Here is a 25951-nt window from a genome sequence, read left to right as displayed (position 1 = left end):
ATTACATTTGTATTTCCACGTGTGTGAGGCCGTTTCTTACATTCCCACTTATAAGCAACAAGGAACAAGACTAGGGAGATGGAAGAGCTGATCCTAAAATGCAAAATACCTGGACTAGCATGTCTGCTGCCCTGGAGAAACTGCTTATGCCCATTCATTGATAATTGCCTTTACTTCCTTTTGAAGTTGTAAATAATTAAAAGAATTAAAGTTGCATTATTCGACACTTGTATCATGGTTTTTATCATTAAGAACATTAAGAGGAAATCCTAAACATAAAGACAAAAGAAAAAACATTTGTATATTAGTAAGATTTATCACTGGTATTTTTATAGGTTAAAGAGGTAATATTTTTGGTTACGTTTAGGAAGAGATGGAAAACACAGGTGTGACTATAACCCCACCACACTTGAATTTTTCATGGGTTTCCTCAATGTTTTATAAATTTATGGAAATGTTGGGGCTTCTTTGGTCTCTGGATGAATATTAAAGAAAACTGTCTATATATTTGACAAAGTATATAGATTGGTAAAGTATAGCTGAAAAGGATCCTTCTGAGATACTATTTTTTAATCCTCACCAGCCATGTATTTAACTCTCACTAAGCAAACATTACAGAGTTTGTACCAGAACAGAATAATAATGGGAAAAAAATAGGAAGAGTCCAAGGAATGATGACTTCATTACAGTGATCACTTTAACCAGGGAAGTTAACCACTTTAACTACTGCGCTACACTTTCAGACATTTCCACATTTAATTTTCTTGAGAATCTTCCAATGTGAGGAAGATTGCCTTCCATCCAATAAGACAGTCAGACTTATAGGAGCTTATGTTTTTAAATACCAAGAATGCCAGAAGTTGAGCCAAGGTTTCAAGATTCAGAATTTTGAACAGCTTGGATCTTGAATCTAGAACAGCAGTGTTGGGGCACAGCAGCTGCAACTGAGAACCCAAACCAGCGGAAGAGTTTCCGACAGGCAGTAATTGTGGTTAAATATTGTGTACCCAGCCGGGCGGTGGTGGCGCACGCCTTTAATCCCAGCACTCGGGAGGCAGAGGCAGGCGGATCTCTGTGAGTTCAAGACCAGCCTGGCCTACAAGAGCTAGTTCCAGGACAGGCTCCAAAACCACAGAGAAACCCTGTCTTGAAGAAAAAAAAATATTGTGTACCCATATTTCTACTATGTGCTTGCTCAGTTTTTACTTGCATGAATATAATTCCACTAGGGTGTCTATTTTTTTTTAATGACACTTCTTCAGAAAGAACTCTCTTTATATATTTGTCCACTGGTAAATAAAGGATATCCTTCAGAAGCTGAGCATTCAAGTTTTCCAGCAAATATTTTTATTTTGTTTAAATGAATACACCCTTTTCTCTCAATTGTAAAAAAAAGTCTTTTTCTAGCTTCAATAAATTTTCTACTTAAGTTAGTTTTATATAGCTTAATTTTAAATGACTATGATCTGAAAAGGCAGAGAACTACTTTTAAAATCAGACCGTTGCACTCTAGTTGAACTGCTGTTTTTCATTTAAATGTGCTTAGCATGCATCTTATTGTTGATAGTCTTGTCTGTGTTGACATTTCAGTATTTATTCATTGATAATATGCTGCCAATTATAACTATTTTCATATGTGATAAACCAAATTTAGTTCTTGATAGTCAACAAATATTTAACTATTATCATTAACACTTCTCAAAAATGATAGCCTCATCCTTTCATTTTCCATTATTTTATAGAATGTAGAAACTTAGGACAAATTATTAGTCTATTAATGAACCAAACTAAAACTTGTGAGACTAATTCACAACATAAAGCTATACAGTACCAAACTGATTTCTCACACCTTTTACTCATATTGAGTTGGGCTCTATTGATAAATACAATTTCAGACTATTAAATTATCCCCTAAAGATAAATTATGGAATTTCTTAATTACTACAAACAATATATCGAAATATTTTTCAAAAGTTTGATTGTATATGTTATTCATTGCAATAGAGTCCAATATATTTTTAGAGAATTCTGATAAAGTAAAACCAACCCCACAATGTAATAAAAGTGTAAGTAACTTTGAGAGATTATAGTATTGAAGGATTGATAATTTACAGTATTTCCAATTTTTATTCCTATACAAACATATTCCTTGCTTTACTATCTTATTTGGATGTAGGAGTTTAGTTGGGAAATTTACCTACAAAATTGTTTTATAACAGAATATTACATTTCTTTTTAACACTAATATTGGAAAATTTGACTAAATAGAGAATAGTAAGGCACCTTTTTTCACATAAGGATATTAATGAGATTAAAACATTAGAGTATAAATAAGAGAAAGTATAGAATTGTAGTGATAGAAGCAGACAGAAATTTGAATTATTACAACAGGCACCACATGCAGGCAGGATTCTCATGGGAGTTTCCTGTATCATCAAGTGTCTAGCTTAGCTCATATCATTGATTTAAACTTTTCCATCTTCTAATTTTAATGGTTCTGCTTTCCCATGAGCTGCCGTAATTTATCCCAGTTTCTTAAAATAAGCAAAATTTAAAGTAGAAACACTATTGCTGAATTTTATTGTCTTTTGGCATTTGCTAACAACACCCCTACTTATAGCGATAACAGTATCTTCTGCTCGTATTCCAATAAAAATGCTTTATGCATGTTCACCATTTGTTACTGAAGCCATTTTTACATTTATGAAAAATGTGTAAGGCATTTTTTCTGCTTCAGGGTAAAATTTAAGAAGCTGAATTTTGTCAAATTTATGAGACAAGAGCTATGTTCAAATCAAATCTTCTACAAGTTTGTCTCATGAGATACTTGAAGCCTAATTTTATTTTTCTTCTTAGATCAGCCTAGAGCAATCCTTCTCCAAACATGTCTCTAAAATAAACACAGCTACAGTAGCTCGTGCTTTCTAATATGCTCGCTCCTTCAGAGATTTACTGAGAAAAGAGAAAAAAATCTTAAATAAGCCCCAGCTGGGAACCATGTGCCAACACACACAGTGCCTTCTTTCTTTAAAGATACAGAAAGTAAGAATAAGAACCAAGTCCATTTATCTGGAAGTGTTATGCAGAAAAGGCCATTCTAGTTATTTCCACCTTGGAAAAAGGTGACTTGCCATTTCATATCGCCCCAGTTTACCTACCAAATGTCATGTAGAGATTTTGTCAGCATTGCCAAGAGCGTGCTGTGACGCGATTCCAGATGGAAGCTGGCACTGTTTTCTGTGAGAGTTGGATTTAGTCCGTTTTCAGGAGTTGTCTAGTGAATCCTTATAATCCTATGGTGTTAAAAATAGCAATTTTCAGAGACAGTGAAGTGAGGCAAATAGTGGTTATTACCGAAAAATAACCAAAAAGATGACAAATCTTTTCATTCTTTTCTTTCTACACCCTATTCCTTATAATCCCACTAATTCAAAATGTTCTCAAATTGGTAAACAATATTTGGATGGAGCTTCTGGTTTTCCACAAATACTCACTGAGCCTCTGAGCTTAAGTGTTGAACATGCCAATGACAAGAAGAATTTAAAGTTTGGTGAAAAACTTAAGTAAGTAATACTTTCAAGACAACAGAATAAGTATGTCTGGGGAGAGGAAGTGTATTTAGCCTCTTCTACCTTGTCCTTTATCTATACTGTAGAGTTGGCGAATGAAGCAACCGAGGAAGTTGATGTTACAGAAATCCTCAACAACTAGTATCTAATATTTAAAATATTGTCATTGAGCTCAGTGTAACTGTGCATAATTGTGACCTCAGCATCTGAGAAGCCAGGGAGGGAGAACTGAGACTTTGATGCTAGCCTGGACTACATACTTAACATCTTGCCTCAAAAAGCATCTAAAAATATAAAACAGAAACAAAATATTGCCAGACAGAATGAGGAATGCTTGATACTCATAATTCTTGTCATAATTAACAAGTGTCACCATGACGATTTGACATTTCAAGAAACTAGGGCTCAGCAAACACATTGCTCTATTCACTAAATTTCTATAGCTACAAGATCTGTAGAAGACTAGTATGTTGACGAGCCATTGCTACTACTCAAAATTTAAAGGTGCTGTACACATTTGGAATAATATGCAGAGTTGGTAATGAGTTAATATAAACTAGTTAATAAATAGAAGTCTACAATCTTGAGTTCACCAAATATACAGCATTAGAATCTGTTGACATGTTTAAGACCAACTCCACCTAAAATATTTGAGGAACTCAAGTGACACCCATGATACTACTTGCTACTAGTTTTTCAAGGATGATTCCCTATTTGAGTTTGTTTGATGCTTTTTCATGATTAGATTGTATGCTGATGGCTAGAGAGTCAAGAAGACAGTGTCAGATCCCCAGGAGCTGGAGTTATAGACAGTTGTGAACCACCATGTGAGTTCTGGGATTCAATCCCATGTCCTCTGGATGAGCAAATCTCAAAATATTGCCATTACTAAAAATTTATGTAACCCGAAGTACTTCTCATATTATCTCCTCTTCTTCGATGGACAACTGTTCTAGTCCACAAATCAGAATCCCAGAAAACACAGACAACAATGAGGACCCTAAGAGTGACATACATAGATCTAATCTACTTGGGTAGTAGAAAAAGACAAGATCTCTTGAGTAAACTAGGAGCATAGAGAACCTTGGGAGAGGGTTGAGGCAGAGAAGGGAGCAAAGAAAAATGTAAAGCTCAATAAAAATCAATGAAAATAGAAAATAGGAACTCAAAAAAGATTCAAAATATTAACATATTCCAGAAATACAAAGAACAAAAGGAAACTACAATATTATATCAGCAAACTAATTTATAGTGAAATGGTTACAAGATGAATTAAGTTGTAGCATTTAAAACACATTTATGTTGTTCCTTATATTTTTATGATAAATATTATTAAGTAAAAATTATGTTGCAGGAAAGCGTCTAAAAGTAGAGAACATGATGTTTCCTCAGGGGAGTAGGTGGTGAAGTATCATGGTGTTAATGAATTGAACTTAGAAGGAGCACACACTTTCTGGAAACACTCTGCCAAGACATTGGCCTTTTACCTAAATGAATCTATGGGGTTGACTAAGTACTGCTCTATTATGTGTAAAATGGCATATGATTTATGAACTGAACTACGAGACTTTATGCTCAGTGTGGCTATTTGGCTTTTAAGCTAATCTTAGGCAAAAGTATGATTAGTGAAAGAAAAGGATAGCCAATAAAGTAAGCGGTTTGTGATTAGTGGCCATGGTGGACAGCTCACAATTATAGCTCTTAGAGAATGATTTAGTCACTTGTAGGTATAATGCATGCTACTATCATGCCATTAAAAATAGGGGCTGTTGCAAAAGGAAAATTACATCTGTAACAGAATAACACATAATTATTAGCATATGTAGAGACAAATATTTAATGCTTACTGAAATAGTACTTTTATGAACATTTATCAAGTTAAGAAGTTATGGTTTTATTCTGCAAAGTAGAGTCTAGAGTTTCTCCAGGGACCACCAGGTCATAGGACTAATACCGAGGGACTCTTGGATATTTAGTATTCAACATGGATATTTATGAATATAAATTTTTACACAAGGACTGTTAGATTTACACAGATGTATGAATGTCTCTGAATAGAATATTCACTATGGGCAAATTAAACAAAAATTGTTAGAAAAAGAAGACTCAAGTATGGTTATAAATCTCAGAGAAGAAGCAGCTCCAATTTATGAGCGATGTGGGGGAGGTTTCTGGGTGTATTCTTTCTGGACGTTCTTTCCTCCTCACCCTTACAACTGTGGCACAGAGGGCTGATCACTAGTATGAACTTTACAGGAAAAAGACTGACATGACCTCACTGGAAACCATTCCTAGAGACTCTCCTTTATTTCTGAAGTAATGATATGACATCTATGTCGTGTGCATTTAAATCTACACACAGTGTAAATGGGAGAAAACATGAAAAAGTTAAAATTGACCAAAATGTTATAGTTTTGCCAGAAAAGGGAGTTGGGCTTTTCTGTTTAAATGGTAATATTAAATTATACACAATCCTTTAAAAATGTAATAAAAACAACGTACCATATATTCTTCTAACAATTCCATGCCCATTTGACTTTTGGAAATTTAAGCTCTAAGGGAAGTTCCTTCCAAACATTATGTGTCAAATCTATTGATATGAAATGAAGATCAAGTAGTAATTGTTCTCTTAAATGCAAAATGGATTGTGATTTTAAATAAATATAGATTGTGGTTATGATCTACTAATTAAAACTTATATCATGACTATAAAATCATGGTCAATCTGTATATGATATTTTAGTGAGACCAGTTTACTCTGATAGATAATTGTTCTGGCAAATATATTGTGCTGCACTACATGAGGGACTTTAATTCACTGTGACTAAGAAGAACATATCAATCAATAGATTCTAAATACATAATTTGAGGAGGAGGCTGAGTACCACAAAATCAATTAGCACAGTATTGTGCTTTGTACTATTAAATAATGATATTAAATAATGAATGTTGAATGGATGCCATAAAGACTATTAAGTTTTAAAAAGTTGTTTTAGTCTTACATAATGTTTGGAGATAGCAAATTGATTAAATAGTGTATTCTAAAACTCTTTGGATCCAGTTTGATAACTAATATGAAAGGTTAGCCCATTTCAAAGAATGTGAACACATTCAATGTTATTCTTGTCTGATCCTACTTCATTCTGATTCATTTTCATCTGAATACTTGAAATAATCTAGAGATAAAAAGCAAAATCAATACAGCTGTAGTGATATGGAGCGGCGGCGGGGCTGTGTCCCCAACACCCCAGCCGCCTGCTCGGCTACCTTTTGCCCTGAAATAACAACACACAAACTGTATTCATTTAAACACTGCTTGGCTCATTTCTACCTAGCCTCTTCTAGGCTAACTCTCGCACCTGGACTAGCCCATTTCTTATCATCTGTATAGCACTGGTCTTACCGGGAAGATTCTAGCATAAGTCCATCCTGGGTCGGAGCTTCATAGCGTGCATCTTCCCTGGAGCGGGGAGCATGGCGTCTCTCTGAGGCGTGTGCTCCCAAGAGGAGAGCTGTCGAGTCTGAGCTCACTTCCTCTTCCTCCCAGCGTTTTGTTCTGTCTACTCCTCCCACCTATCTTCTAACCAATGAAATGGGCCAAGGCAGTTCCTTTATTAGCCAATGACCTTCCTCCATCATTTCCCCTTTATCGGTTTAAACAAAAAAAAAAAGGCTTTAACTTTAACATAGCAAAATTACATATAACAAAACAGTTATCAAGTAAAAGTTACAATAATCTTTATCATAACTAAGGAAAACTATAACTATAACTAACTATTCTTAACTCCATCAAAGACTCCAGAAAGATACAATACTACCTAAGCAAACAAGAAAAATGCAACTTTTAAAACTCTAGAAATGACAGACATCTCGCTGCCTGGACAGTCACCCAAAGTTCCTCTGTACCGTTGGGGCATCCATCTTCAGCCTTCAGGCCCATGGTATCCAGCAGACATTTCCATAAAGCAGGAAAATTCAAAGTCAGTTCAGTCACTATCTGTTGTGTCCTGCAGAATGTCTCGCAGACTCTTTCATGAATCAGGAACCCCGAAAGATCATCTCACCTTAGGCAAGTTCAGTAGTCCTCTCTCTGCGGGTTCTCTGTGTCCAGTTTATGCAATAGTCCAGGCAAGAGCAGTTTCTTACCCAAATGACTATCAAACTCCATAAGGATCCTCTTCGATGCCCATCTTCCTCTTGAAGTAGATTGGTGCTGCCAGGAGCAGAGTGTCTCATTGTCATGAAAAGTCCTAAGTTATTGAAACATTAAAGGCCATATTCTGCAGTCTTTGAAAGATATGAAGAATGTCTATCTAACTGAAATGTATCTCTATATATCTAGAAAATCTAACTAACATGACTACAAGCTTGACTTTTACTGATGATTATCCACTAATCTATATTTCTTAATTATACATTACATTTTTTAATGAACTACACAATCACAATATCTTAATCAATAGCAGAAATATGCATATACATATGACAAAATTGACCTTAAAATCCATACCAATGCAAATTATTCATACCTATATCATTTCCCCCTTTAAATGTTAAAGAATGTTTATAAACCATATTTGGGAACATGGGTGCAGTTTTTTCTCTCCAAACTGCTTCCTGCCGAATGGGGGCGTCGTTAATTAGGTCTTTCATGGTATAACCTGTGTGCCAGGGTCATCTCAGTTGGCAGTTGAGCAAAGCAATTTTCTGAAGATGTTCACAACAACCCTTCAGGAGGGCGTGGTCCATCATACCATATCGGAATAAATGCAATCCACAAGGTCTGATCCTCTGTGAAAACAAAAGAAGAATCTCTTTTCCAAAGTATCATATCCTTAGATCCAAATTCTGAAATCATACCCTCATGATATCCGTTCTGGTTCCACTTGGCAGCCCATATAATGAAATGTCTCTCTGTACTTAGCTCCTTCACAGTCAAAAATTTTAAAGAAAACACAATGTACATAATCCAGACTCTCTGTGAATTTTCCATTTTTACGTGGCTTATTTTTCTTTATTTCTTTTAATCTCTTAACTAACTGTACTCTGTCTCTTTAAAGACTTTACCTCTTTTTTTTAAATCATCAACTTTATACTCTATATTCTTTTTCATCTCTCTCTCAAGCCTACGTACATTCATCCAACAGTGTGACTCATTTAGTGGTCTGAATCTGTCCTATTGTGAATCTACAATTTTTTACTATCCAGGAGCACTTTTGATTTGCGCCTTTAAATCACTAGGCGCTTAAGAATCTAAGCTGTGACATTCATAGGTTAACTTTTTGTTTTTTGAGCGTATATATTTGACCTGGAATAACCCTGTAGACCAGGCTGTCTTTGAACTCTCAGAGATCTGCCTGTCTCTGCCTCCCAGGCATTGGGATTAAAGGTGTTTGCTACTACACCTTGAACTCACAGAGGTCTGTTTGTCTCTGCCTTTTAGGCACTGGATTAAAGGCGTGTGCTACCACACCCAACTACTCTCTTTCTTCCTTATTTTTGTTTTTACTTTAAGAACTTGAACTTTTAGTCTGCATATATTTTCAACACACTGTAAACCATTTAGAAATTTTCATTGTCTTTGAATCTCTCTTTACTGTATATCTCTCTGTTTTTTGACCACATGAGTCTTTAATTTACCAAGCAATCTCAGTAGGATTAAAGGCGTGGCTTTGCCGGCTAGATGTAGCCCATTCCTTAGCTTTCCAGCCTCATGGCGTTTCAAGGTCCCTGCCAGCAAGTGAGCTTCAGCAGCCTATGCTTGCAAACCGCATGAACTGCCTGCGTAAAAGAGTCAGAGTTTGCCCTGGCAGGACAGCCCAGAAAGCCGGCATTTTTAAACGGCGCAGCTTTTTTCCTGCTATGGCTGAAAACCGAAAAGCATGTGTTCAGCTTTTCGTCAACACCGTTTAAGTGTTTCGTGGCAGGACCTCTTAATGAGCTGCAGGCTTTGCAGCTAAAGCTGAGTCAGGAAGCCTCTCTTAGAAGAGAGTGCTTGCTTGCCTCTAGCAAGCAGTGTAGACCCGAGAGAGTGCTGCTACCAAGAAACCATGCACAAAGCTGTCATTTTGTTCTAGAATTACTTCCCAAGCTGTCTCAGGCTTTCTGTGGACTCAGTTGTCCACGTGGGCGCCATTTGTAGTGATATGGAGCGGCGGCGGGGCTGTGTCCCCAACACCCCAGCCGCCTGCTCGGCTAGCTTTTGCCCTGAAATAACAACACACAAACTGTATTCATTTAAACACTGCTTGGCTCATTTCTACCTAGCCTCTTCTAGGCTAACTCTCGCACCTGGACTAGCCCATTTCTTATCATCTGTATAGCACTGGTCTTACCGGGAAGATTCTAGCGTAAGTCCATCCTGGGTAGGAGCTTCATAGCGTGCATCTTCCCTGGAGTGGGGAGCATGGCGTCTCTCTGAGGCGTGTGCTCCCAAGAGGAGAGCTGTCGAGTCTGAGCTCACTTCCTCTTCCTCCCAGCGTTTTGTTCTGTCTACTCCTCCCATCTATCTTCTAACCAATGAAATGGGCCAAGGCAGTTCCTTTATTAGCCAATGACCTTCCTCCATCATACAGCTTTCTCTAAAAGGAATAATGCAGATTGCAATCATTGGTCATTTTTCGTGATGTTGATACAACCAAGTAAGCTAGTATCTCACATCATGATGACACATTGACTCATACTGTGGGTAGTATTATAATTCAGTATTTAGATTCTTAGATATTTTATTCATATTTATCACCATATGGGCCAGTGTATAGTCAGGTAAATTCAGTATGCTAACATAACTAAATGAAAACTCATTTTCAAATAGTGAGATAGTAGGATCCAAATTTTTGAGAATATTGAAGGAAGGCCATGTCTGTACCTTAAGGATTACAATCTTATCTGTAGAACAAAAAATTTTCTCTTTGTAGTTTAGCACATTAATAGAATATTTTGGGATATAGAAATTATTGTTATTGCTGTGATTTTTTTCTGAGTGTGCCTAAGTAAATCAAATTTAATAGATATGCTAAATACTATAGACTATAACAATCTATTCCTTACTTAAAGGAATATTATTTGTAAAAAAAATTTCCCTTGAATATGTATTACTCATTATTTACTAATTATTATGTTATACATAGTAAGAGGTTGTGTTATATTTTCATGCACACGTAGAATTTGTTCATATTCATTTCACAACTCCTATTCCTTGTCTCTACTACTGATTCCTTTCTAGGCATAGTGTACTTTTATGTTTCCATGACATATATAAGATGACATGTATATCTATATATAGATATAAATCTCTATTCTAAATATTAAAGAAAACCTACTATCCTCTGTTGTTCTCCCTTTCGAACCTTTCCATCCTTTCCATAGTCTTTCTACTTTCATCTCTCTCTCTTTCTCTCTCTCTCTCTCTCTCACACACACACACACACAGAGACACACACACTGTATATATCACAGGTATTTCAACTTGAATATGTCATCTAGCAAAGCATGACTATAACCTCAACATAAATAACCCAACTTTGGTACTCTTAGTAGTAAGAATTTGGGAATACTGTTTTATTTAGTGTCTGCAATAAGAAAATACAATGTTCATTAGAATATTTTAAGTATGAGCTATCATCCCTTTGCAGTAGAAAATAAGAAAGTGTGTAATAGATGAGAAAAAATTAAATACTGAAGTTTTTTTATGACAGTCATTAACTAGAAACTATTTTTTCGTGGGGTGGTCAAGAAAGGCCTCGTTATAGGTACATGCACTTAAAAATGAGATCTGAATCACAAAAGATAGTTTCCAGAAGCTCTGGACAGTTTTAGGAAAAGACTTGCAAATGACAGGTCCAAGGCATCTTTATGTAATTAATCGGGTAAGAATGGCTGGTGTCTAGTGAAAAGAGATAAAACAGGAAGAGAAAAGCGGCACGTAACAATGGGCAAAGTCCCATATGACCACATAAAACCTTTGGAGCATAGTTTTATTGCCACAAAAGAGTATTTGTTAAGGACTTCAAGAAAAGAACATTTGGGATCTGGTGTTGTATGTCAAACTAAGTTGGCTGGATGTCTGTTACTCAGGCAAAAGACAGTGATGGCTTAAATGAAGGCCAAAGCATTTAAAAAGTCAACCTGAGGGAATATTTGGATTTGGCTGACAAAATAAATATGGGAGAAACATCAAAGAAAGGAATTAAGCATATTTCCTCTGGTCAACTATCAGTTAGCTTCTGCAAGCAAGTGATCAATCAACTATGATGAGGAATACCATGGTGGGTGAGGGAGGAGATATTAAGTAGTTCTGGTTGGGATATACACCAGTGAGTACGTATTAGCTACTATTCTAAGTGAATACATCAATGAATACCACTGGGTATTGGAAAATTCATGAATTTAAGAAGCATCAGAATGTAATAGCACTTTTAGGAGTCGTCTTGGTACTAAGACCGGAAGGAGTTCTGGAGAGGCACTGTCTACATGGGAGAGCCAATGGCAGCGAAGATGGTTCAAATAAAAATGAGCCCCATTGGCTCATATATTTGAATTCTTAGTCCTCTTGGAGTGGTACTACTTGAGAAGGACCAGGAGGTCTGGCCTTGTTGGGTAGTTGTGGACTGTTGGAGGAAGTGTGTCACTGCAGCTTGGCTTTGAGGTTTCAACAGTCCAAGCCATGCCTAGGGGCTCTCTCTTCCTTCTGCCTGTGAACCTGGATGTAGAACTCTCAGCTACTTCCGGTGCCATGCCTGATTATGTGCCATGATGTTCTCTACCATGATGGTAATGAGCTAAACCACTGGAACAGTAAATACACCATGGTCATAAGAGTTGTCATGGTCATGGTGTCCTTCACAGGAACAGAACACTAACACACCTGCATTATCTCATGACAGGGATTGGTTTGAAATCTATTTTGCAGACATTAGAATAGGAACATCCGTTTGTTCTGGTTTTATTTGTTTTTCTGTTCATGTTTTGCATCCTTTTAGCCTAGTATAGTGTTATATTTAGTGATAAATTGTTTTACTCTGCTAGTCTGTATTTTTTTAATGTGTCAATTGAAACACTGAATTTTAGAGTTTCTATTGAAAGGTGTGTTTTGTTCCCTGTTATTTTGTTAATCTTCTGTGTTTGAGAATTTTTTACTCTTCTGTTTAATAAATGTTGCAGTAGTAATTTTTCCTCCTGTAATCTCTTTATTGTGCTTATCTTTTTTTTTTCAGACCGAAGTATTCCTTCCAATATCCTATGCTGGGCAACTTTAGTGGCCAATAATTCCTTTAGCTTGCTTTTATCATAAAAAGTTTTCATTTCACCATAACTTATGGCAGATATTTGCTCGGTATATTAGAGTGAGTTTGCAATTATATCCATCGAAGTCTAAGAGATATCAGCCCTTCTTGAGTTTGAAGTGGCAAGCCAGAAGTTATTCTGACTGGTTGCCTTTGTATGTGACTAGAGTCTTCTCTTTGCATTTCTCAACATACACTTTGTTCTGTATATTTAGGGCTTTTAAATATAATATGTAATGTGGGTTGGATTTTTTTCTGGTCCTGCTTATTTATTTTGTGTGCCTCTTGTATTCAGATAGGACTCCTTTCCCTATATTTGAGACAATATCTTCTGTGACATCATTAAAATATTTTTTGAATATTTGAATGAATATTTGAATATTGAATGAAATATTTATTCTTTTATATTTAGAGTATGTAGGTTTAGTCATAGTTTTTGCCATATTCTGTTCATAGATTCAAAAATTTTCATCTGTCTTAACTGGATCATCCAATGCTTCTCTTCTGTCTTCATATCTTCATGTATGACATATTCAATAACATCCATTCAATTAGTGAGGTTTTCCACTGAACTTTTAATTTGACCTACCTATTTTATTTTCCATTTTCATCATCATTTTGGTTTTATTTCCAGTATTTTTATCTCTTTATTAAATTGAATTTTGACAATATGGATTGACTCCCTCATTTCATTTTGCTATCTGTGTCCTCTTAAGTAATATTTAAGTCCTTTGCAAGCTGTTTTTACTATAATAAAAGTCCTTTACATTCTGCATCTGAACCTTTATGGAAGACATTTTAACTGGGAGTCATTTCAGTGAGGTTAGTAATTTTTGGAGGCATCAAGTTGTCTTTCATGTTACTTAGGTTTATGTCCCGGGATATGACTATCTTGAGTTAGAATATTGGTTATGACTTGTTATTTTAATTCAAGTTTCCTCTCTTCTTTCAGTGGACATATTTACAAAATTAATAGGAATTTAATGTTTAGCTGTGGTGCTATTTTTGGCTGTTAGATTGGTGCTCCATGTACCAGGCTTTATCTCTAGACTGCACCTGTTGAGTATTGCCTGGTGATAATAGAGTAGAACATGACTATAAAAATGGTTATCAAACAGCAGTTAGTTCAGGGAGTAGAGGGGCTGATGATAACTGTGTGTACTGATAAGTTAATGTGGATAAAGGAGACAGTGAGCAATCCCCATGAGACTAGTTCCAAGTTCGATGTTAAATGGAAGTAGAGGAGAGGGGCATAAATAAGTGTGGTAATAATTGAGTCAATGGAAAAATCAGGGGTGGGGACGGTGGGACACTTGGTTAATGGCAGACTAAAAGCGGAAGTAATTATATGTGTTCAAATACTATAAAGTAGGTCTGCCTTTGAGTTTCGGGAGATGCAACAGCAACAGGAATAGGCGTGAGAAAAGAGAAAAGAAGGGAAAGAGGAGAGAGGGAGAGAAAGAGGGGGCAGGGAGATGGAGGAGAGTACAAGCCTGGGCAGGAGAGCAAGAAGGAGAGGAAGAAACGGTAGGAGACAGTGTTCTATATAACACAGTGTCTTTTTAGAGCATTAGTATGAATTTAACTGAAACTTTTACTATCTTTTTGAATGAATTTTTTTTTTTTTGTTTTAAGGCTTCTTAGTCTGAGGAGGAACTCCTTCAGAATCTAATCCATGTTTATAAGTTTCCTAGTCTTTTCTATCTTTTCATGGCTCTTTGGTGGCAGGTGGCATTGAGTCACCCGTCATCTTAAAAATTCCCAAGGGCTGGTAATAGGGAGCTGTTGATCACAGATGTACATTTTTGTTTATAGGAGGAATACCTGTGTGAACACTTGCGTGGAGATTTTAGTCAACAATAGTATCATATCATATAGTTAATATTTTGGTAAAAGTTGTTACTTGTTCTCTACTTCCCAACATGGTAACAACTAGAGGTGATGGATGAATTAATAAATTTGTGGTAATCATCCCAAATAATTAATCTGTACACTGTAAATAAATAGTTTTGTCAATCATATCTCAATAAGGCTGGGGGAACAACACCAAAAACACCCCCACCCCAGCCTCAACTCTATGGTCTTTTCCTCACTAACCTCTAACTACAGCCGATTTGCAATGTATTTTTATCCCCCCCCACACACACACACAACCTTATATATCTTCTTTCTACAGTGTAATATCCTCATTGCTTGAAATACTAAATGCTTGGCTGGGGACCCTCACATTTCTTGCTCGCAACACAGCCATTTCACCTTTGCTACAGGAGAAGTGGTCTAACGTGTCATGAAAACAAATTTTCGGTGTGAACAGAGGCAATGTTTAGGCGCCCAGGGATCTTTATTCCGCTCTTTATTCATTCTTTATAAGTAGATACACATTGGGTGCTCTTATGGAAACTTTAATCTAGACTTGTGACTGGAAGGATAAAGAAAATAAAAACTATGGATGAAGGCATGAAGTTGGGTCTTATAAACATAAAATTCCTTGGCACCGAGGGCAGAAAATGCAAATGGAGACTATCACATTATCCTTCAAATCGTTCGTAAAACTCTGCTGTTGTTCTGTTTGGTTGAATATTAAAACCCCATAGAAAGCCAATGCCATTAGGTATGGAGGAAAGTTGGGAGTGGGGCAAATAGTTGACTAGAACTTTGTTTCAGAAGTCTCTGAAGAAGAGAAAAAGTACATCTATGTAAAGGAAAATGAAAGGGAAGAGCGACTACTAAAGACGTCACATTTGTTAATATCTCAGGAGAAAAAAGAAAAGAAAAAAGAAATTTACCTCTGGCCAAGCCAGCTCCGCAGCCCGGCATCCTTTTCTGCACCTCGCGCACCTCCCCCCGGTCCTGCCCTCCGGCCCCGCCCTGCCCTCCTGCCCCGCCCCTCCGGCCCTGTCACTCTCGTTCCTCTGGCTCCGCCCCTCTCGCCCTGAGTGCTGTGCAAAGGCACAGTGGATCCCGCCCCCTCTCCTCCGTCCACCAATGGAACGTGGTTTCGTCATTTGCCACCGCCCGGCAGCTGGTGACGATTGCGTTTCCCCGCCCTCTCTCCCGCCACCACCGGGTTCTAGGAAGATGGCGAAGGTCACGGAGCGTTACGACGTGACTTGGGAAGGTAATTTCGGGCGGGGAGGGCTCTGGAAGCCCCGAATCCCTGGGACGTGGTTCCGAAGTGCCCGGTGTCCCGGAGAGATTCGCCCTGCGCCGTGTCCTCCGCAGGGCAGCTGTCCCTGAACGGGCCAACTCGAGTGGACACTGAGGCGGGTTCCTTCCCGGGCCCCGGCGGCGTACCTTTCGCCTCTCCCGGTCCCTGCACCTATCCTCCCTCTGCCTCCCTCCGCCGTCAGTCCTGTCATCTGCCTAGGAAGCAGGAGGGACCCGGGGCTGCGACTGTCACACTTCCTGTGGCTTCTGGGAGGCGTGGAGGAGGTGGAATCCATGTAGTAAAGCTTGTCTGAAGCCAAGAAATAAATAGGTTCAGTGAGGCCCGTGCTAATTATTTAGAACGGTTATAGTGTGTAAAAAGGTGTGTGGAACCGCCATAAACAATTACGATTCTTCCACATGCACTATATATACATATATATACATATATGTATGTATGTGTGTGTATATATATAACACACACACATACACACACACACACACACACACACACACACACACACACACACACACACACACACATATATGTTACTTTTGTCAGAACCGGGTCGTGAACCTACGCAGAGCACACACAACATAACTTGCTACTTATTCTCTGCCAATACTGCATTTTTCTGAAGGGAAATGTAACTGGTTAATTTGGAGGCATGTGTTCATAGGTGATGGGCTTTTCCTGTCAGGTTCACCAAGAGTGGAGATCTTCAATAAATCTTCAAATAAAACATTCAAATCTTGGATCAGCTCTGTAAGGGCTGTTACCTCTCTCAGAAATGCTGGTGGGAGTCATTCTTAAGAGAATAAATGAGCTTGTTTTAAGCGTGGAATTTGTGTTCGTGGACAGTGCGTATTCCAGCAGTTAGCATGGTGTAGGGCACTCCTGTAGGTAATTTGCCCACTGAATGGCTTCGTGGATCTTTAACATATAGAGTGAAATTTACACTTGTTGTTTGATCCGGAATAAATCTCAAGTATTATACAAGGCAAAAGTTTATTATACAGCCCCGGTGCTCAAAGAGTTTACAATTTAATGGAGCAGCCTACCTATCAATTCATTTTTTTTTCGAGACAGGGTTAAGGCTTGCATTCATTTTTATTTTATTTTATTTATTTATTTATTTATTTATTTATTTATTTATTTATTTATTTATTTATTTATGTTTTTTGAGACAGGGTTTCACTGTAGTTTTAGAGCCTGTCCTGGAACTAGCTCTTGTAGACCAGGCTGGCCTTGAACTCACATGGATCCGCCTGCCTCTGCTTTATTGCGCTGGGATTAAAGGCGTGCGCCACCAATTCATTTTTAAAAGATTTGTGTCCAACTCTACCTTTAGCTGTATAGTAGATTTGTGAGGGGATGTTCTTTTCAATGCTTTTAAAAATGTTTTAAATATTTCATGATTTTTTTTAAAGTGGCATTAGAAGGTATTATGTGACGTATAGCTTTTAAAAGCTGTTAGCATGAGAACCATCAAAGGAAAAGTAGGTTTGCCACTACCAGCAAGCATCATGACTACGTAGCACGGCTGCTGTCCTGTGGGCATTCTAAAGTGTTGTGCCGTAGCTAGATTTGGAATAGTTAGTGCTTTGCAGATTGGTTGAGTAGCAAAAGAAGAACTCATTTTAAAGTGGTCAGTAAGCTCCTAACAGGAGGAAAACTGTTGAGCTATGGGTTGATCGTATTAAGTCACACTGCTGGAGGATCTGGTGGCATCCAGCCTGTCCCAGTTGTGTGGCCTGACTCTGCTTGTCTTTTCTAAGTTGCCTGATTCGCCATGCTCTTGTGTTAGGGGTAAGCACATGCAATTCCTTTCACTAAGTGTTCTTCCCTCACAGTCTCACTCCTGACTCTCACTCCTCCCTGCTTCCAACTTTAATCTCTGGGAGCCGAGCTCAAAAGTTACTTCCTACATCACAGGACCCTGTCTACTGATGTTACTGTTTTTTCTTTTTTCCTTCATCCCATAAGAAACCACATTTTGAGATTTTATGGATGTGGTTTCCATGCCATATCTAGAAAACACAGTCTTACAGCCGACTTCCTGGCCTCTGACTCTCAGTCTTTCCACTCCCTCCACTTTTCTGGAATGTTCTCTGAGCCGTAGATTGAGGGACTGTTTTGTAGACGGTGTCTACTGATGTGACAGGTGCTTTCTGTGCCTTCCTTTTCCTTTAAGGTGCTAGGAAGACCTTGTGCCCATCAAATATTTTTATGTTATTTATCTATGTTATGTTATTATAGATCACTCCTCTATGCAAGATTTTGAGATTTTATTTTTCTGTATGTGTGTGCATGTTTGGTATTGGTATGCCTGAAGATGCCACAAGTTTCTGCCAGGTATTTTTTCTATGATTTCTTCTCGGTTTTTCAAGACAGCTTCTCCCACTCCACCTTGCACTCACACATTAGCTAGACTGATTGGCCAATTGACTCCCAGTATCTATCTACCTGTTTCTGTATCCCATTACTGAGATTAAGGGAGGGTGTAGTAATGTCCACCTTTTTGCAAGGGTTCTAGGGATCGGACTAAGGTTTGTATTCTTCTATAGCAAGTACTTTACCAGCTGAGTCATCTCTCTGCAGTCCTTTGCCTCTGTTTCTTGGTAGCACTCTTCTAGGTTCACTTCACACTTTTCATACTGTCCTTTTGGTGGGTTCTCTGTATCTATTTGCTTTCAAATGCTGGAACACACTAGATTGATTGCACACTTCACTAGTGCATTGCAGTATATCATTGGAAGAAGACTTCTGCTGAAGTTTCAATACATTGAAATTCTTCTCTTCCTTCTGATTTAGTACCCACGCTGTCCCTTAGGCCCTATGGCAATTTTCATCGTCCTATAACTGACTTTGTGGGACTGAGTAATTTTTAAAGAGTATGTGCTGATTCATGTAAGTGAATGTGTAATTGGTGTTCCAGAATTCACACCGGCATGAAGGAAGTGCAGGGGTAAAGGAAGGAGTTCTGTACAGAAGACACAGTAGCAGGCAGGCTGGTTCCTCATTTTTCAAGGCCCAGGTGTCTTAGCACAATGAGAACTGGTCCTTAGAGAGAGATACCAGGCTAGCCCCTTTGGATCTTCTTTTATCGATATTAATTACTCTTAGTGCTCAGACAGTAGTTCCTAGCATGAACATGAACATGGTGAGTAGCTTACATATATAGTATAGAATAAAATGCCATCTTTGGGGGACAGCCCAAAATAAAAGTATATTTAAGGAAGGATTACTCCCAAAATTTGTTTCTAGCCATAAGTTTTCCCTTATTTTACTTATAGCAAAGGTAACTAAATATTTTGTGGTAGTTTACACTTAGTAGAATGTTTTTTTTTTTTTTTTTGGTTTTTCAAGACAGGGTTTCTCTGTGGTTTTTTGGAGCCCTAAACTCAGACCACATAAATGGGGGCAATGTATGTATGAAGTTGGGTGAAAGACTATAGTAATGCCTGCGAATTTACAAGTTCATGACCTCTTCACAGTAATCAAAATCAGCTTAAAAGCAAAACAAAAGCCCAAACGATAGCACTGTCCAAACATGTGGTCTCTCTGCTTTGCTTTAAGTTGGGTGAGAGACTATAAAGCTTGTAATCCTGAGATTTAATAACCTAAGTGGAAGAAGTGTTAAATGATAAGTCCCAAGTCACCATTTCTAGGTTGATGAGGCAGAGCTGACTTAAGTCCTAGTCCGTCTGACTAGATCCCTTGCTCTTTCTGCTTCTTAGTGCCTGTTGCCAGGTGTCAGCATGTTTTTATCCAGTGCAGAAGCAGATAGTAAATAGCAGCTTTGTGTATTTTTTGGATCATATTGCCTGTTCCTATAACATTACAGCTCAGAAAAAAAAAGCCATAGGTTGAAATAAAACTTTGCTTACAAAATTATTGGCTTCAAATTTTGGCCATGAGGTGGTAGTTTATTGACTCAACTTTAAATTTTCTGACAAAATGCAAAATAAAGAGGAAGCCAGAGATGCTGTAATTAGAATGAGATAATAGTGTTTGCAGCTATAAATGAATATTGAATAGCTTAGGGAGAAGCTTTGAGATTTGTTGATTCAGGGAACATAAGAAAATTAGCATTATGTATAAAAAAACTGAACAAACGTTAACAGCTGAAATACTAGTAACAGCCATTTAAAAAAAAATCCATGTTATGCCAGATCCTGTTCAGTATATAAAATTAATTAATAATGGTCATTACAGTAGCCAAATTATGCAAGTATTCTTTTTATCTTCACTTAGTAGATAAGAACATTGAAGTGCAGCGACTAACTCAGGTAACATCACACAAGTAGAAATGTCAGTGTTGAGATTTGAAGTGCAGTGACTAACTCAGGTGACATCACACAAGTAGAAATGTCAGTGTTGAGATTTGAAGTGCAGCACTAACTCAGGTAATATCACACAGGTAGAAAGTGTCAGTGTTGAGATCTGAAGCCCAGCAGTGTGAGTGCTGCATTCCCACTCAGACCTCTGGATACAGGTTAAAATAGAAAGCATGTGTGCACTCAGTTGACAGTTAATCAACCTTAATTATGTGGCTTAGTTCAGGTCAATATAACAATATAACATATACACCAGGGTGGATGTCTGTGGACTCTACATCGTTTCTGTGCATTTCTGGAGGTTAAAAACAGAGGTCTAGGTCCCGGCAGATCCAGTGTTTAGTGAGGATTGGACAACTAAAGGCAGAAAGCAGAGGAAAGACAGCCTCTTCTGTCTTGTTGTGAGGGCACTGTTTACTTCCTAAAGGCCCATCACCACTTTGAGTGTTGGGATTTAAAAAAAAAAAAAATGGAAGTGTTATAAACATTTAGCCTTCACTATTATATTAAATTTCTTCTAGAAAATTTTGGTTTTGTTTTTATTGTAGTCAGTTCTTAGCACTCCAGACTGGGCTTTTATTTTTATTTATTTATTTTTAATGAAATTTTTGTTTTAAACAAAAACAGATTTGTATTTTTTTCTTTTGCCTCATGGTCCTGGCAAAGGCATTCTGATTCTCAGCTACTGGGGGAAGACCAAAGTTTTGTGAATAGAGAAGACTTAAGGGACTGATTTCCTTTTTTTAAAAAAAATTCAGGAAGCTCTTCTGTCATAAATAGCCCCCTATGATAACTAACAGCCCTGTCAACTCATTTCTTTGGTACTGATTTTGATCCGTTCATTAGGAAAGAGCCCTAAAGTCTAAAGCCCACTTAAAGGTGCCACCCCAATCTTATTTATTCGAATCAGATTTCCAACCTGGGAACTTTGGGAGAGACATTTAAACCACAGCAGAGTTCTTGATTCTAGAATTTCCTGTTGTGATTTGCACAGTTGTTCTCCTGTTTTATGTTCATTATGTTGATTTATATCAGTTTATGTTGATCTTACTGCTGCTCTTCATATTATTTACAAATTCAATCAAAGATTTCCTTAGTTGTGTTATTTTCTTGTTTACTTCCTGCATGGCAGTGTACTATTAAGGAAACTTGATGTGAATATCCCTTTGTTGCTGATAGCCCAATATGGTAGTCTTGAAAAATTTTTATATCCATGAGTAAATTGCAAAAATATATTAAATATTTTGAGATGTCTATACATGATTGTATGCTCTTTTTTTTAAAAAAAAAAACAATACTCTTTTATAAAACTCTGAAAGTAATCTATATTTCCCCTAACTCCTCCAATTTAGACCTACAGCTGCCTAAAGTGATGCAGGGCCTTTGTAGAAGACCCATAGCATGGCGTTTATTATGGTTAAAGATGATTGAGATATCACAGATTTGCCTATAAGTTAGAGTTCATTTCCTTATGTAAATAGTTGATTTCATTTAGTCAATGTTTTGAAACCTATATATGTGTGCATGTGTGTGTTCATATATGTGTATGTGTTAAGAACTTAAATATATTTTTTCAGAAATGCGAGATAAAATGAGAAAATGGAGAGAAGAAAACTCAAGAAATAGTGAACAAATCATGGAAGTTGGAGAAGAATTAATTAATGATTATGCTTCTAAGCTTGGGGATGACAGTAAGTTTTCAATTATTATGTGTAAGCCCAGCATGTTTTATTTGTGATTCTTCCTAGTTAATGTGTTTTATTAATATTTTACCCATTATTAGTTCTATCACTCCTTTGTTTCAGGAAATGTAATGAATGGTGCTTTAGTTTAAGTATGATTTATATTGTTAATAGTAGTTGCTCAGTTACTTGTCTGTTTCTGTGATATAGCAGCATGACTGTGACAACTAAGAGTCTGTGGTATATAGTTTTATGTCAGCTTGGCACAGCTAGCATCTTGTTGGAAGAATGACCTCAGTTGAGAAAATGGCTTCACCAGATTGGCCTGTGGGCCAGCCCTTGGTGCATTTTCTTGATGGATGCTGTGTATTGGAGGGCCCAGTTCACTGTGGACAATTTGTAAAGAAAGGCAGTCTGAGCAAGCCACAAGGAGCAAGCCAATAAGCAGCACTCCTCTATTGCCTCTTCTGTGATTCTGGCTCCATGTTCTTTGGTTGAGTTCTTGCCCTGACTTTCTTGGATGATAGATTTCAAGCCATAAGGGGAAATAAACCTTTTTTTCCACCCCAAATTAATTGCTTTTGGTGATGGTGTCTTATTACAGCAACAGAATAGTTAAGACAGTGTTTTTGGAGTTATGGTTCCAGGAGGTTAGAGTCCATAATGGTGGAGGGAGCAGGAAGCTGAAGACTGTCTTCTTGAACGACAGTCATGAAGCAGAGGCTTTGAAAGTTCAAGTCCTGCCCCCAGAGATGGATTTCTCCAGCAAGGCCACATCTCTTGGCCCTCCCTAAACAACTAGGAATCAAGTCCTCAAGTACACCAGAGACAGTGGAGGACAGTCTTGTTTAAACTACCACAGTAGTTGAAGCCATTGGACAGGCATTTAGGTTTCAGAGGCTCACAAAGCTGGTAAATGTTTAGCTAGTGTATATTCCTATTGGTATTCTGGTCTAGTCAAAATGTTTTTCATGGAGAATTTTAAAGTTTAGTATGTGTTAAATATTGATTTTTTTTTTACTTCAGAAGGTTTTATATTGCTGAATACCTATAAAGATGTATTCTTAAGTTTAAAAATATTATAATTACTAATTTTCAGTAATAAGTAACATTCTTTAAAATAGTTGAAAGAATGTATTTATTTCTGTTTGAGAAATTTCTATATTAAATTCAGTTTTTTTGCCCATCTCATATTTCTAGTTTGGATCATATATGAGCAGGTGATGATTGCAGCCCTAGACTATGGTCGGGATGACTTGGCATTGGTAAGTATTTAAACTAGTTTATATTTTACCCTATATTTAATTCACTTTACGAGTTATATATTAGTAAATGGTTAAGGCTTACTGTAGGGCATGTTTTGAATGCTTTCCATAACAAATTTTGAATGCTGCTTTGACAGGGCTGGGGTTGTAACTCAGCGGTAGGATGTGTGGCTAGCATGTAGAAGGTTCTGGGCTTGCTCTCTAGCATCATGCATATAAAAGAAAATGACAGAACACTCTACCAGTAAACAGTAAATGAAGCTAGATACTTGGGGCTACAGACGAGCCTACGTAGAACATTTTTTATAGAACATTTCTGTGATGTAATAGCACTTGTTAACGCTTGTTTTCAGTTTTGTCTTCAGGAGTTAAGAAGACAGTTCCCTGGTAGTCACAGAGTAAAGCGGTTAACGGGCATGCGATTTGAAGCTATGGAAAGGTAAGCATGTAGTGAACAACCTAATCTCACTTAAACATGGCAGACATGGCAGCTGTACCTACAGTACATCATTGATGCAGAAGGGCTTTGCACTCCTCAGCTCTGTCTGATGTCAGGGTACTTCTCAATACAAATCACACTCATACTTCTAGGAGACAGCATGACACGAAGTGTAACCCATTTGCCACTTCCGACTAGCGAGATTAGGTCATGCTCTGCTGGAGGATGCTCTTTAAATCCCAGTTCCAGCACGTTCTAGTTTTGGACTTGGCCAGTGAATACTAGGTATTTTCAGCTTTATTCCTCTAAAATAAGGATATTGCCAGCTTCCTAGGGTTTGAGGAAAGCATACCCATAGTCATGCATATGCTCTCAAAGTACATGGAAGACATGGTCATCATTTGGATCAAGAGTTTTCAATCTTGTAGAGAAATAAATCCTTTAGAACAGTACATTTAGCCTAGAAATGGAAAGAAGCGATGATCTGTTTCAACTAAAGCACAGGTGGGGATGCATTCAAACCTATGCTGAAATGTGTCCAGTACATTTGTGGGGCAATCCAGGAGAGTTAAGGGTTTATTGAGATTGAGGGTAAGGTGAAGTGGAGTTTCCAGCTGGAATTGGAGCTGCAGATAACAGGCAGTTATGCGTATGGGTCACTACGCATAACTGATATGAAGATATGAAGATATGAAGAAACACGTTAGGTTATTTAAGGGAAGAGACAACCTTTGGATTTATCTGTAAAAGCATTTTATGTACTATATAGTCTAAAAAAGAACAGTTTTAAGCTTCTTACTTCTGCTATCATTACTGTAAATTACAGCAGAATGTAGTGGATGGGTGAAAGAAATTAAGAGATAGAAAATTAACCATCAGTAACATTTTAGAAGTAAAGGCAAAAGATAAAAATGACTTAGTTTTCTGTCTTTATGCTGAGTTGTCATCAACCTAAGAAAACAACAAAAATGGAAAATAATAGGTTTTGGTTGGAAAAACTGAGTTTGGTTTAACATCATGGATATCAAACTGAATAAGGAATAATTTGAATATATTGAATAAATTGTTCCTTATTCAGTTTGATAAGGACCCATGGTACCAAAATGTAGACTAGAATTCCCCTTAGATTTGTCACCTTGTATTGTAGGGTAGGGTAGTGCCATCACTCACGGGAGTGAGAATGTCATCCAGTGCTTCCTGTACCTGGATGGTCAAGAGTTTTGAATATGTTCTTGTTGTTTGTCACTTTAAATAATCCAGCCTGGGGAGTTCCTGCTCATTAGAAATATAGAAATGAGTATTGGTGTCTCATCTGTTCTACACTTTGTCCACTTTCCGCATAGAGCCTTGAGTGTGTGTGTGCTGCTCATGCGCATGCAGTCTGCTAATGCAAGTGTGGCTGCAGTACCCAAGTCTGCTGTTGCTGTTAAACCTTTTCCCTTTGCTTCCAAGATGTAATGATGCCTGCCCGTTTTCTCAGTTTCTCACCATCCTTTTTCTGTGTCCTCTGCTATTATTTATAACTCCAATGCCACAATTGCAACATAAATCTCAACATCATCAAAGTAGCCTCGGTCACTAGTTCTTACTTTCCTATTTAGATGAAATTAATGGTTTTCTTTTAAAGAAAGTTTTTCTGTAAATACTTTATAATTTTTGTTTTCTTAAGAATAAACCAAATGTTCACTGTAAAATGAAAATAGGAAGACTTGCATAGCAGTTATGAATGAAGATAAAGCTCTATTTAATATATTTCTGTATTAATGACATTTTAAGGTAATGGTTCTTGATATATCTTTCTTTTTAAATAGATATGATGATGCTATACAACTATATGATCGAATTTTGCAAGAAGATCCTACTAACACTGTAAGTTTGTACATTGTTCTGAGCATGACTTAAAAATTATGTAAGGGTAAAATAAATGAATTGAAGAAATACTGAGACAGATTGTTCTTTTTTTTTATGTAGTTTAGGTGAGCCGTGTTTTAGTTTACAGATATTTGATACTCTTATTTCACTTGGTGAGGGTAGACTATGCAATATAAAAACCCCACAAGGCTTTTTCCATGCTATAAAGCTTATGAAGTACCAGTTTATTTAGTGAGTGTGGATATTTTTTATTTATGTTAATTACAAATGAACGATATCATCTCGGTGACAGTTATATGGAATTAATGCAACTATTTCATTTTGCTTTTGCCTTTTTCCTATTTAATGTTTG

At 37.3% G+C, this 25951-nt stretch overlaps 1 protein-coding gene and 1 long non-coding RNA gene across 4 annotated transcripts in view; one reads left to right on the top strand and one right to left on the bottom strand.

Annotated features, from left to right (window-relative positions):
• The window catches only part of LOC142843552 (uncharacterized), a 144749-nt gene extending 129030 nt beyond the window's left edge, over positions 1 to 15719 (bottom strand). For all 3 annotated transcript variants that reach the window (XR_012909650.1, XR_012909651.1, XR_012909652.1), the window contains exons 1-2: positions 15640 to 15719; positions 3159 to 3293 (exon numbers count right to left, since the gene is read on the bottom strand). This is a non-coding gene — a long non-coding RNA (uncharacterized LOC142843552). The remainder of the gene's footprint in view (positions 1 to 3158; positions 3294 to 15639) is intronic.
• Positions 15720 to 15879: 160 nt separating this feature from the next.
• The window catches only part of Emc2 (ER membrane protein complex subunit 2), a 33039-nt gene continuing 22967 nt past the window's right edge, over positions 15880 to 25951 (top strand). The window contains exons 1-5 of the mRNA XM_075961061.1: positions 15880 to 15971; positions 21919 to 22032; positions 23224 to 23288; positions 23642 to 23727; positions 25539 to 25596. Coding sequence (XP_075817176.1) covers positions 15932 to 15971; positions 21919 to 22032; positions 23224 to 23288; positions 23642 to 23727; positions 25539 to 25596 — 363 coding nt within the window. The 5' untranslated portion in view covers positions 15880 to 15931. The remainder of the gene's footprint in view (positions 15972 to 21918; positions 22033 to 23223; positions 23289 to 23641; positions 23728 to 25538; positions 25597 to 25951) is intronic.

This window comes from Microtus pennsylvanicus, chromosome 2, assembly GCF_037038515.1.
Source record: "Microtus pennsylvanicus isolate mMicPen1 chromosome 2, mMicPen1.hap1, whole genome shotgun sequence".
Taxonomy (NCBI): Eukaryota; Metazoa; Chordata; class Mammalia; order Rodentia; family Cricetidae; genus Microtus; species Microtus pennsylvanicus.
Note: the sequence above shows the minus strand (reverse complement) of the source record. Positions and strands in the feature narration are given on the sequence as shown.